We start from the raw sequence: 13,860 nt of genomic DNA, 5'->3' as shown, positions 1-13,860 counted from the left end.
ATTTTCATCCAGATATCGACCCATAATCGCCCAATGAATCCATCAATCTCGCGGAGCTGAATGGTGTAGCGTATTGTCTGGGGAACAGAAGGTTCCCAGATCAAGTCTTATGCACTACGGATTCTTCAACCCAAAGTTTTAATAGCTATAGCCGGACACGCAGAATCACGCACAAACTTTGAGATTTACATATGTAGAATAGATGAATGCCCAGGTAATAAAATTCCTTGCATAGAAAATTAATTTTTATTCAACATATAACAGCAGTTACCATTTTAACTTTCAAATTTCATATCATGAGAAAAGTGTTGTGTGCAGTTTAAATAAATTAAGAGAAAAAATAAAACAACTGTAAAGGTTTTTAAACTTTGTCAAACAACTGTAACTTTCAAACTTCATATCATGACAAAATGTTTTGTGCAGGTCGAATAATTTAAGAAACAAAATAAAACAACTATAAAAGTGTCTAAATTTAAATGGGAAATTACTGTTCCAGAAGAAACTATCCATCAAAACTTTGAATATGACTATACTGATACAAATGTAAAAATGATAATCGAACTGTCTTTGTTTGTTACTTTGTCTGACCGAACGGGGAGAGAGAATGTAGAGGCTATTCTTACTTGAGATAATTCGAAGTATTGGCCTTTACCGATTTAGCAATCTGACTTTACGGAAAACCGAAAATAAAAATGTAATGGCACATGTGAAATTGAAATGCCACATTTAAAAATTACCAATTAAAAACAGGTAATGGTAGCAAAAAATTAGTTTTCAACTCTTTCACTACTGCGCTGAATTCGCTATTGTGACGAAATTAATTCAAATGGATTTTGGAAAATTCGATATACCGCTAGCATTTATGCAATATCTCGATAATCAAAGCGGATATCGTTTTACTGTAAAATGCATCTTATCAGAACAAAATTCTCTACAAGATAAGAACAAAATTGTTTAGTGAATCCGACTCACGCAAAATTTCTGACGCTTCCTTTGCCTTGAACAAACGTGGTGAATTTTTTTTGCCATGACGGTAGCAATCTGGTTTCCCCGTTTTGAAAAATAAATAGAAATGGAATTGCTTAGCAAAAAGATTTTCGATTGATTGCACGTGATTGGCAACAAGGTTGTTTCATTGGAGACAAAATTTGATTGGTCTAGTTAATGCACAGGCTTCGTAATGAAAAGAAAAGTGAAACCCTATTGGTTAGCCGATTCATCGACTTACAGTATGTACTTCTATTACCACGAAAGCCAATACAACAGCTCATGGTAGTGAAAGACAATTTTCAAAAAGAACAAATGTGAAAGGTAATATCAGTTAATAATCAAAAGTGCACATTTAGGGTGTCTATACAGTACGCAGTATATGATAAGAGGGATAGAATGCTAAGGACTGTATAGCTCTGTGGTTCAATGCGTGGTTTGAAACTTGTGGTTGCAATCTCAGTGAATTTAAATCCAGCATGAAACCAATAATTACTAAATTTTAATAGCTATAGCTTAACATACTGAAGTACACACATACAGACAAACTTTGAGATATACATATATATATATAGATTGATAATCAGCTATTATCTACACTTGCTAACCTACCTAGATATTTCTTAAAGCATCTTGTTAGTTTGCTAATTAGCTGTCACAGGTGAATTTATGTATTAATTGTATGCGAGTCACAAATTTCACAAGACATTTACAAACTCACTTGTGGGCAATATGGAAACAGTATTTGGAACAATTGAGTTACAAAAATGCGTTATTAAAGCTTCCACAGCTCTCTAATATTAAATCTTTGTGTATTCTAGCAACTGATTTAGAATACAAAACCTTATTAAAATTTGAAAGAGAAGCGCAAATTCATGATAAAATAATACTACTAATATTATTTGATCGAAATAGAAATGGAAAGTCCAAATTTGGTCACAAATTTATGTATAAAAATAATGATTATAACCAATCCATCCCTGCTTCTTTTCAATTAGCTTAGCATATAGTTGGCTGATAGCATATCAAAAGAAGGCCCCCAGAGCTTCAGATATTTTCACTGTATAAGTGTTGGATTTGCCTACTATGACTAAATGAATTCTATCGACACATTACGGTATATTCAGGTAATGCGTAAAAATATTTGACAATTGCTGCTCTACTGAGATCCTTAATGACTTCACTCATCATACAATGGACATCAGCAGCAAGTGGTTGTGAAGTAGCAGGTTATCAGCAAAGTGAATTGTAACTACTTTGTAAACCTTTGCATTGGTGGCCGTTTAGCCTTTTCATGTGTTCTATAATGTTAGCCTTCTATAATGTTATAATAGAACATTACTTACCCAAACATTTCAATATCACTCGATGGCGAGGGTTAGATACACTGTTGAACTTACCTTGCTGCTTCCTTCGCGCGCTCAAGGTTTCACTAATAATGATTACATCAGGAGATGACACAAAAGAGCTAGTTGGAGAACTCGTAGACACCTTGTGGGTTGCTGCTGCAACAACTGTAGGTGCACCATCCAGAGGTGTTCCTATTTCTTTTGTAGAACTCATAGACCCGTTTAATGAACTACTGGTATTTCTAGGCAATGCATGGCTAAAAGCGTTTGAAACTGACACATTGGAGGCGCTGGATACCGAGTCAAATGAAACTTTTACAAGCTCATTGTGTGGTTTTTGAGACAAATGTGTCCTTACATTTTCAGGTTCCACGATTGCAACGTGCTGCCTAGTTTCAACATCCATAAAAATGGCGGAATTATACAGCTTAGTAATAGTACTGGTCATTGCTCTGTTGATAGACAATGGTAATGCCACATCTACCCTATGATTAGCGCAATTGATAGTCCTCACGGTTAATGGATTATGTGCTGTTATTTTCGATGGCTTTACAGCATTGGTAGGTGCAGATGTTTGCAAAGGAATTTTTGTTTTTTCGAGTAGAGCCACATCTGGTGTCTCAGTGCGATTAGGGCTGCTGTCTTTATCCAGTGATGATAATTGTGAGCTGCTGGTGGTACCCGATAAACATGCATCAGTAGCTTTAGAACTCATGGCTTGCACAGAGTTAGTAGACGGTGTAGAGATCATTCCAGAACAGGTGGTGTTTGGCATTGCATCGGATATGCAGTCAGTTTTATGAGCAGTGAGCTTGAGTATTTCACTTAATGGGACAACTTTGAATTCGAAATTTTCTTTCAGGTTTCCTCGTCTCAGCTTTCTAATTAGGGAAGCCTCTTCAGCATTGCATCTAAATTGTGTGAGCCCACCCAATCTAATTTTCAACCACACCACAAGCTCGTGAGCAGCACAGTACAGTTGTCCTTCCCTGACTATAGTGGCAATCTTAGCTCCATTTGGAAATTTATACATGCCAACAAGCTTTGTTTCACTATGGGCTGTGTATGATGGATCATCCACTATGTTTTGATTTTTACTCATCAATGGAGTTGTGATAGATCGCACATTTACAATAGCAAGGTCCGTCTCAGAATCTTCCAAGGAATCTTCTTGAAGCTGCTCACCAGTGACCACTTTTCCAGCATTCCCAGTTGGTTTGATTGTCTAGAATGACATTTATTGTTAAGGTAATTCCTTTTAAAATGATGTGATCTACATGGAGCACATAATGAAGTGGTATGAAGCCTCAAAAATTTTAAAATAAGAACTGAACTTGGAGTCGACCAATTCTCATCACTGCGTACCAGATGGGCCTGTAAGGCATCAGCAGCACCAATTAAAGTAATGAGATATAGAGGTTCTCCGCAACGAGTAGACAGAAGGTTTGGCAAGAAAGTATGAGAGATTGAGAACTGTTGAACTGTTTACAATGGCTTAAAGCAGGTGAATGCTTCAAATTTATGATTGTCGAGAATGCTTTCTTGCACGAGTAGCATGGCAGCAAATACATTTTTGGAAACATCATTTTAGTATTGCAATGTATGATAACAAGCCACTATTTTTGCAAATGTGAGATCTGGTACTTTGCAGCAATATGTACATAGCTTTGCATCCAGTGACAGATGGCACAAATGCTATTGGGTTCCGACTAAAAGGAAGATAAAGCAATAACCATGCATCTTGTTTTTACTGTGTATCTGTTGAAACCTGGACCGAAAGGCAACTGTAACCTGTCAAGCAATCAAGTAATCTCTTCCTTTGTAAGTTAGTACTCAGCACAACAACGGATAGAAATTTATGTGACTGTCACATTGTCTAAGCAATGCCTATTGACCTTGTTATTGTTCTTCCATCTCAAAGCATTGCAAGCTTGCCTTAGAAACAACTGCATATCAGGCAATCTCATTCATGCATTGCTCAATAACTTACACAAATATAATATCTATACAGCGAGTCATCAATCTATAACTAAAAAAATAACAAGGTTTAGACAAAAAACAACCTATGGTAAAAACAAATCAAAGATAAATTGCACTAAAAATAATTTTAATGACACACTGATAAAAACTCTTCTTATAATAACATGATCAACAGAGTAGACCAGCTCTCATTACAACAAGCAAATAACAAATAAAGAAACTTCATGTTAAATTTATTCATAGGACAATGGCATACCTTACCATTTGCGAAACCAAATGTGGGCTGACAACTTCTCCATAGCTTGGCGTATTTTAATCATGAGAAGCATGCAGTGTATTTTCTATAGATATGATAACAGATGCACTAGCGGTTGTACTAGTTTTCATGACAAACAGTACAATCGCTATGCATTCATGAACTGAAATGGTTCAAGACAATTTTTATCGAACCTAAATAGACAGCTACACAAACCGTATTATTCAATATAAATAGTTATAAAACTTAGACATTCAGATTTCTAGGTATTTTTGTAACATGAATAATAATTTGTCAGATCCACAGATTAACTGATAGGATTGATTCTGTCTTTAAACGTTTGTATAGTCAGTTGAGCATTGTTAGAATATGAAATATAGGAAGAATTCAATTGCTAGGATAACAGTAACTGTCAGGGTTCGGGTAAATTTAATATGTTATAAATGCTTAGAATTATTTTAATTAAGCAAATAGATTATTTATTTCCATCAATAGAGATATTGTGAAGGTCCCCATTCATCTATCAGGGTGGGAAATGCAAAGAAATTAATCGATAAAATACTGGTAAACGTTTATTTCTTTATAAACTTACAATCTAACGTGTATTTTAAAACTTTTAAACTAATTAACATTTATCTAAATTTTCCAAGTACATAAGATGTAGTAAATTCATCCACCAAACATCATCTGATGATGGCAAGGATCACCTTGGTCAATCAGAGGGAGGTTTGATCACATCAAACACCACTGGTTGCATTGTACAAGTTTATCACGAAAATGTTTACACTAGTCACGTCACTATCCATCCTGTCAGTTGTGCATTCAAAGCCAAATTCCTAGCAGGTCGTCTCGTTAGTTTTAAGAAATAATGTTTAACATTCAAACAAAAATTGTGCATGGTCTATTAATAAACTAATTCAATCTAACTTACCTTTAATGGTGATAACTTTTTGTCTGTACCAGAAATATGCGTGGATGCTGCAACAATTTTGAAACAGGAGTATTAATTACAATTTGTGTGCTAGTTATCTAAAAAATACTGTTTTAGTAAACAACAGATATTAAAATAAATCTGGATCTTTGGAAACATTTAGTACGATATGACAAGATGTATAAATCAATTAGCTTTTCTCTGCAGAAGGTCTTGTTGCAGAAAAACCCCGGTTTAGGTTGTTTACGACTAGTGATATATTTTGGCTAACAGATTCAGGTGCAACAGAAGCAGCTGGTGTGTTCTCTTCAAAGTTTTCTGCTAATCTGTAACTTTGTACCATTGCCATTTTTTCAGTAGTAAACTTGTTGTTTTAGTAAACGACAAATATTAAAATAAACTTCCACTCAATAAATCAACTTACTTGAACTAAAAAATGTATCAACTGACCTGATGCAATAGGGTCGTTTTTAGTATCATTAGTTGGTCGATTTATTTCATTAGCATCAAGAGTGATAGTAGAATTAAGCTTTTGCTTTTCATTATCAGACACAAGTTCCTTCTCAAGAGATCTCGACTCGGCAGGAATATCTTTGAAACCAGCCTCCCGTAGCATTTCATCTAAAGAAGTTGACTCAAAAGCAGAAGTTACATTTGATAATTCTTTGGGCGGTGCCTTTTTGGACACTTTTTTAGTAACAACTTCAGAGTCACTGCTGTGATGACGCTTCCTAGACTCTGATATTGGTACTATAGGGAGGTCCTTTGCAAAGCTTGCTGTTCTTGACACTTCAGTTTTTACTTTGATACTTGGCACGGGGGTTGCGGTAGGAACAGGATCTTTGGAAACATTTGGTACAATATGACAAGAAGTGTTAATCAATGGGTTTTTCTCTGCAGAAGGTCCTGTAGCAGAAAAACCCCGGCTTAGGGTGTTTACGACTAGTGATATATTTTGGCTAACAGAATCAGGTGCAACAGAAGCAGCTGGTGTGTTCTCTTTCAAGTTTTCTGCTAATTTGTAGCTTTGTACCATTGCCATTTCTTCCGAAGTAAACTTGTTTTTTTTAATCGTTTTACGGGCAGTACGTTTAGTTTTGTTAACGGATTGCTCCAAGCAGGTCAATGGAACCTTTTTGCTGTATGTGGGTGGCATGTTGATTCGTTCAGTTTCCTTTTTTCGAGGAGAGTGCGATGAAGATGAAGTTAAAGTTGGTACCGGTGCTTCAGGCTCTTTTATACCATCCCTCGTCCCAGGTTTGTCTGAGCATGTATCTTTCTCTAAACAATAAGCAAAATTGACAAAGCAAAACTGCACATCGATATACATTCAAAAACAAAACTGACAGGGCATGAAAGATGATAGAGAAAACGAGGTAGTTTAAAACTTATCCACGTTTCATCAATAATTATCAAGCAGTCTGAAATGCACTCTCACTTCGATCTTTTCTTGATTTTTTTCTGACTACTTCCGGAGAGTCAAATTCTAAAGGTTTTGTGGAACTTGGTGGTATAAGCTCTTGATGTAGTTCTGTAGATGTTGAACTAGGTGCCTTTGTATGTGATGACTGCTCTTCTTTTGATCTTGAGTTACAAACATCAGAAGGCCCATGCTTGATTTTTCTGATAGCCGATGAGAGTTTATCTTTATCAAATGAGAGTTTCTTTTTAAAGTTTGCCCTTTCCATAAAGCTGTCATGTTTTGGGATTTTTGATGCTGGTTGTTTCATTTCACTTTCGTCATGCAGAAAAATATCATTATCAGATTGGTTCGAGTTGGAGTATAGCTTACGGCCGATCACTTGCGAACCATTAAGAGGACGTGAGTGGCTCAAGTTACTTGCGCTGCTTCCTTCGCTGACAGATCTTGGATGTTCATTCAAACCACCCGTAAAGCTATTTATTTGCAACTTGTCATCAACACAAGCTGGACTTGTATTACAGACCTCACTTTTGGCATCCCTCTCCACAAATTTGGCTTTTACCTTAATCTGAGAAATCGAGCCTGCAAAATCAAATAAAGAAATAATAATTTTGAGCAGTTAACAAATTTAGTTTGGAAGCCAGCAGTTATCTACTTGAATTAAAAGTTAAGATGATAAGTATATTGCGAGGTATATTTTATCGCACTATTAACAAATAGATTGGTCTATTCAACACATTTTGCTTTCACTCTAAAAAGTACTTCTTTTTTCTTTGAATTGAAAAAATTGATCATTGATGAAAACATTTACCATAACAATAGTTGATTTTAAAAAACAATCCAAAACTCCTAAAATATGTGTAAATTAAGTTGCCAAGTTTGATCTTCAAAGTACAAGGCATTACCCTTGGCTCCTGATTTTTTTAGAGTTTTAGAATCAGGCAACTTGAGGTTGGTATATCCTTCATCTGTTGTTTTTGTCAATGGAGTGCCCAATCGAAGAACCCGAGTGTACCCCTTATTTTGATTTAACCATCCAATGTCTAATGACTGCTCTGAAACACACAAAGGTAGTAAAATGAAAAATTGCTTCCAAAACTATTTCAGTTGACAGCAAATCGTGCGCAAGATATATTCTGACAATCATTTATACAATGCATTATAAGAAAGTTTTGTTATGCAGCTTCTTGTGAAGGTTGATCAGCGCTCAAATCTTCCAGCTGAAAACTGCAAGCTACCGGTGCACTTGGGGGTATGGGTTCTCTTTATTTCAACAGCCCTGTATGCCTATAGCTGCTGCTTGCTGTTGATATAAAAACCATGTTTCAATTTCCAGAAACACCCTTAATATTTTTAATAGGCTACGAGGGAATTATTAGTAATTGATTCAAATAAACAGCTCTTTAATACGAGTTTTATTCGCTTACTAGTAATTGGAATATAGTTGTAAATCCAAACAAAACGCTGACATTACAAAGTTTGTACCTTACTTACATTACTACGATAACAACATTATCAAAATAATGCAATCGGTTTGAATAAAGGCGATTATAAGGTAATCCGGCCCTGTATTTATGATATGCAAGTATTGAGTCAAATGTGAAAAAACCATTGAAATTTAAAGGAAAATTTAGCAGAGCTTTCAAACAAACACCAGCAAGAATATTAAAACTACACATGAACTAAATTGGTTGTTTGTGGAGATATCACTTACAATGTTATTGAAACAATCCCAATGTTATTCAAACAATAGCGATGATAACAAACCGTGGAATCAACATCAAATATTTACCTTAAAAACAGGCGATAACAAAACATAGAAACAGTGTTCTAAAGAGCATTTCAAGATAAAAGTCAGTGACATTATTGAAAAATATGTAGAATTAGGCAAATATTTTTAAGGATTTTCTTAACTTCTATGTCATACTTTATTCATGAAAGATTTTATACACACATTACAAGTTAAAAGAATAATCCTAAAAACATTAAAAGGTCACTAATTGCCTGTTTATAAGTTGCGTTCACCATTACATGAAGCAAAAGAACTTTTACCTTTCTTAGGGGCTTTTGATGGCGGTAGAGGTGTAATAGAAAGTTTCAATATTTTATTATCGTTTCCTTTATCCGCTTCCTAAAATGGCAAAATCAAAGAATGTCCAGCCAAGACATGTCATACTCAACTGAACTTTGAACTACTGTTGGCAACCTATAGAAGTTTAAACCAAACATGTGAACGATTATGCCCAATGGCATGTTACACACATGTAGAATTTTAATTTTGGTAATTCATGGCTCTTAGAATTGTATAAAACATTTAAAATTAGCGAGCTTTCAGACTAACATTTGAATTTTATGTAATTGAAACTTGGATTCAAGCTTCCTCTAATTTGTAAAAATCAAACAACATTCATCGACAACTAGTAGGTAGATAGCAATAAGTAGGTAGCAATACTACATTCACCTTACACATAATCATTTCGTGTGTACATGTATTGCAAGCCACAAACAATTTCAGTTTATTGTTCTTTGCCTACGTTGAATTTTCATCTAGAGAGAAATGGGACGCCATGTCCACAATCTCAAACCCAGCCAGCATTGCGGCTTAATTGAAGATTTGAAACCGGCTTAATTGAAGGGTTCAACACGAAGTGTTTTGCGAAATATCTCTGTAAAATTATTAAGTACATGTACAATAGTAAAATGATAATTCAGCTTTCGTGAAGTACGAGTAAGTACTGTGATAGAAAGGATTCAGAACGCACCGTTGAATTTATACAAAGGTATGTTACAACAATTCGCGAAAATACCGGAGAAATAGCCTACTGTATTTCTACGAGCATATTTCTTTCTTTTTACGTGCACCTGAGTTGAAGAAGTTGCTTTATCCTGGTTGAACGCGTAGTCACTCATGTTGTTTCACGGACAGCGAACCTTTACTGGCCCACGTGATCCGAATAACCAACTAACTTTATGACGCGTCGGCTAAGACTGTCGAGCGCACGTTTGTGTCAAATACATCGATGCAAATTGTCTATTCGCTTTCAGCTGGCGTCCAGCTACTGTAGCTTAGCCGACAAAAGTATATTGTAGCCGAAAAAAATAAATACTCACCACTTTTTGAGGACTACAGCGCTGTGGTTTGTCGAACTCTGAAGATGTGCTTTACAAACCGATGACTATGAGAAGTAGCGTTCCAATAGAACTTCTTTAAAGCTGCTTGCTCTAATATGCTTATGCCTATATTTATCAAACTATCATTGCCTAGCGATGATAGTTTACTAATGATTAATACCAGCAATATTTGCTAATTAAAATTAGCCTACCGAAAAGTCTTACTGTATTATTTAGAAACAAAGATACTCGTTATTAGCTGTGAAATTTAACCTTGACTCTCCTATCATGTTGAAAGAGTGAATACCTTGTCAACTAGGAACTGTCGTTACGAAGATTTGTCTCACTTTGTGAAATCAGTGTCGCTCTTGATTGCGATATCTATCGTGCATAAGTATTGTGGAAAGTACTGTTATTTTGGAGTGCCATTTTTTAGCTTTTTGCAGATAAGGTAGTTTACAAATCAATAACGATATGATCATCAACGAATTTGCTGACTAACTTGTGGATTCCTGAATGTGTTGATAAGTTACCAAAACGATTTTGAATAGAGACAGTCCTAACTTCTGTTTTTCATAAGTAAGCACATTGAATAACACACAACTACGGTTTTTTTTATAAAGTATATTGATTATAGAAAAAAAGCTATAATTCCATTAGTGATATTACAATATTTCAGGGTGAAAATGCACAGATTGTGAAGCTTTATTAAGCGCCTTTGTTGACCAAACTGTTACCTTTTCCGTTTTCTTCATCTATATAATCCACATCGGCTACGCGTTCAACGTTCCAGGACCATTCTAGTAGAGTGTATGTCTCAACACCTCCTCAGCATCAACTCAAATGCCTTACTAATGCATATATTTGAACGCATCCTGTTGGCTTTATGCCAACTGCTAATTTTAGAACTACGTCTCAGCAACCAACCATATTTGGAAAGCATCTGGCTTCGTGCCACTTCAAGCGTAACGCTGTGCTCTTTGTTATAGAAGTTGTGGTTGTAAGTATTGGTGATCAGTTCAGAAAACGCCGAAAGCTAATCATTCCAGACCACAACAAACAGGAACTTTTGTAATTAGTAAAAAATGCAGTTGGATAGTCTGGCTCACAGAGTTACCTCTCCCTAAAGTGATAACTGTGCCTTCAACAACACGAGCGTTTCCGGTGCCAACAAGGAGCGTTTAGGCTACGCTCATTTTTTGTGCTAGTCAATCGTAATGATTGACAGAACAATAACATCAGCCATGAGAATGATCATGAATTTCCACAGTTAAGATAGTAATTATTGCTCATATTAAAGAAATGATGATTATAGTTTATTACTCTAATATATGCTTATCAGACCTGCCAATCCAAGAGTGGGGCAATGCGTGAGATTTGGTTTTGGGGCAATTGATGTATCAATGATAGTATATATAAAATTATGGAAATTGGGGCAAAAATCTCACGCATTTCTCACGCATTTTTATTTTTTCTTTGGGTGATTGCGTGAGTCTCACGCCCAATGCGTGAGAGTTGGCAGGTATGATGCTTATTATTTAAAGCAATTCAATACCTACATGCCTTGCAAAGGCACAGAATAGATAGTGTAAGTAAGTGAGTTAATGCAATCAATGATATTCAGCCCCCCACATGGGGGCTGTATATCATTGGTTACTCATAGATAAGATAGATAGTCATACTGAGGTTGTATTACATTGGTGTGATGGGAAGCTAATCGACTGCCATCAACTGAAAGTATTGACATTGTATGGTGATAGAGTGATTCATTGACACCACAGTCCACAAACAGCCCTTGCATGTAATATTAGATTTCAATACATATCAATCAAATACAAAGACTAGCTTGAAGCAAAGATGTCCACTAGTTGGTGGACATCTTTGCTTGATGTAAGCAAGCAAAAAGTTTGAAAGTTAGAGTGGCAAATGTTGTTATATGTTAAATAAAAATAAATTATACTTAATTATACTAAATTATAATTATACGAAAATAAAATAGACTTTTTTATTACCTTATTTATTAAATAATTTTTCATTGTAATCATAGCTAAACAGATTATATTTAGCCATTACTTGCTAATTATTTTACATTTAAACACATTTACAGTTTTATTTTTCTTCCTAATTTACATGTATTTCAACAAAACACTTCTTTCATGATATTAAATTTAAAAGTTGTAGTTGTTTAAAAAAGCTTGAAAACCTTTACAGTTGTTTTCTTTTTCCTCTTAATTCATTTAAACTGCTTAAAAATATTTTCTCATGATATGAAGTTTAAGAGTTAGAATGGTAAATAAATGTTATATAAAAATAAATTTTCTTTCCAAAGACTTTTTTATAACTAGGGTAGTACAGCTCATAGTTGATGGCAGTCGATTAGCTTCCCATCACACTAATGTAATACAACCCCAGTATGACTATCTATTTTATCTATGAGTAACTGATTGCATTAGCTCACTTACTTAACACTATCTATTCAGTGCCTTGGCAAGTCATGTAGGTATCAGGGATTACGTGTATGTCACAATTTCCATTTCCATAATTCATTTCCATATTATTTCTATTTCCATAAAATTTCAATAAATTATTTCCATATTAATTCAATTTCCATAACATTTTCATAATTCATTTCCATATTATTTCCATTTCCATAACATTTCCATAATTCATTTCCATATTATTTCCATTTCCATAACATTTCCATAATTCATTTCCATATTATTTCCATTTCCATAAAATTTGCATAATTCATTTCCATATTAATTCCATTTCCATAATTCATTTCCATATTATTTCCATTTCCATAACATTTCCATAATTCACTTCCATATTATTTCCATAACATTTCTCTACTTCATTTCCATAGTATTTCCATAATTCGTTTCCATATTATTTCCATAACATTTCCCTACTTCATTTCCATATTATTTCCATTTCCATAGCATTTCCATAATTTATTTTCATATTATTTCCATTTCCATACCATTTCCATATTTCTAAAATAAAATTTTCATATCCATTTCCCTAAAATTATGGAAATATTTATGTTTATGGAAATGGATATGGAAAAGTAAACATTTCCATAATATGTTTAGCGATCCCTGGTAGGTATTGAATTGCTTTAAATAATAAGCATATATTAGAGTAATAAACTATAATCATCATTTCTTTAATATGAACATTAATTACTATCTTAACTGGAAATGCATGATCCTTGTTTAACCCTTTTCATGGCTGATGTTATTGATCTAGTCAATCACTACGACTGACTAGCACAAAAAAGGGGCGTGGCCTAAACGCTCCTTGTTGGCACCGGAAACCCTCGTGTAGTTATCACTCTAGGGGGAGATAACTCTATGGTCTGGCTATCCCTTCATGGTGTCATACCAGCAAGTTACAACAAATATCTGTAACCAATGATTCAATGCAGCCATTTTTCTTAAAGGTTGACTTGCAACAAAATTCACATTACAGTCATTTGGTATCAAAAGATTCAATATGTCTTACTCTGCTGTGTTGTAGGTGTCAAATATGTAGAAATGTGATTACAAGCTCTTAAAAGCTCACAAACGAAAAGCCGCCGTAGTTTGGAATCTGCTTATTTCTCTGGCGTAGTCATTACAGTTGGTTATTGCCTTGTCACGTGATGTTCTCACGTGAATTGAAAGGCCAATAAAAGGCTTAATATAAACTTCTCGTAGCACTAGTTTATGACAAACACTTAGTGTTTTACAGAAGACCCCGTATCAAATATAGATACTCGCTACTTTACAGTTTTGTTTCGGCTTGGTCTAATCGTCTAGTCGTAAGCTGATCATGTGAC

The 13,860-nt window shown here is 34.7% G+C and overlaps 1 protein-coding gene across 1 annotated transcript in view; it reads right to left on the bottom strand.

The window, feature by feature from the left end:
* The window catches only part of LOC137392722 (serine-rich adhesin for platelets-like), a 37,241-nt gene extending 26,373 nt beyond the window's left edge, over nt 1–10,868 (bottom strand). The window contains exons 1-7 of the mRNA XM_068079036.1: nt 10,775–10,868; nt 8,979–9,057; nt 7,832–7,981; nt 6,942–7,508; nt 5,954–6,784; nt 5,504–5,550; nt 2,388–3,561 (exon numbers count right to left, since the gene is read on the bottom strand). Coding sequence (XP_067935137.1) covers nt 2,388–3,561; nt 5,504–5,550; nt 5,954–6,784; nt 6,942–7,508; nt 7,832–7,981; nt 8,979–9,057; nt 10,775–10,792 — 2,866 coding nt within the window. The 5' untranslated portion in view covers nt 10,793–10,868. The remainder of the gene's footprint in view (nt 1–2,387; nt 3,562–5,503; nt 5,551–5,953; nt 6,785–6,941; nt 7,509–7,831; nt 7,982–8,978; nt 9,058–10,774) is intronic.
* Between the last annotated feature and the right edge of the window lie 2,992 nt (nt 10,869–13,860).

Source organism: Watersipora subatra, chromosome 4, assembly GCF_963576615.1.
Source record: "Watersipora subatra chromosome 4, tzWatSuba1.1, whole genome shotgun sequence".
NCBI classification, from domain to species: domain Eukaryota; kingdom Metazoa; phylum Bryozoa; class Gymnolaemata; order Cheilostomatida; family Watersiporidae; genus Watersipora; species Watersipora subatra.
The sequence above is the reverse complement of the archived record's forward strand: the minus strand, read 5'-3'. Positions and strand labels throughout refer to the sequence as shown.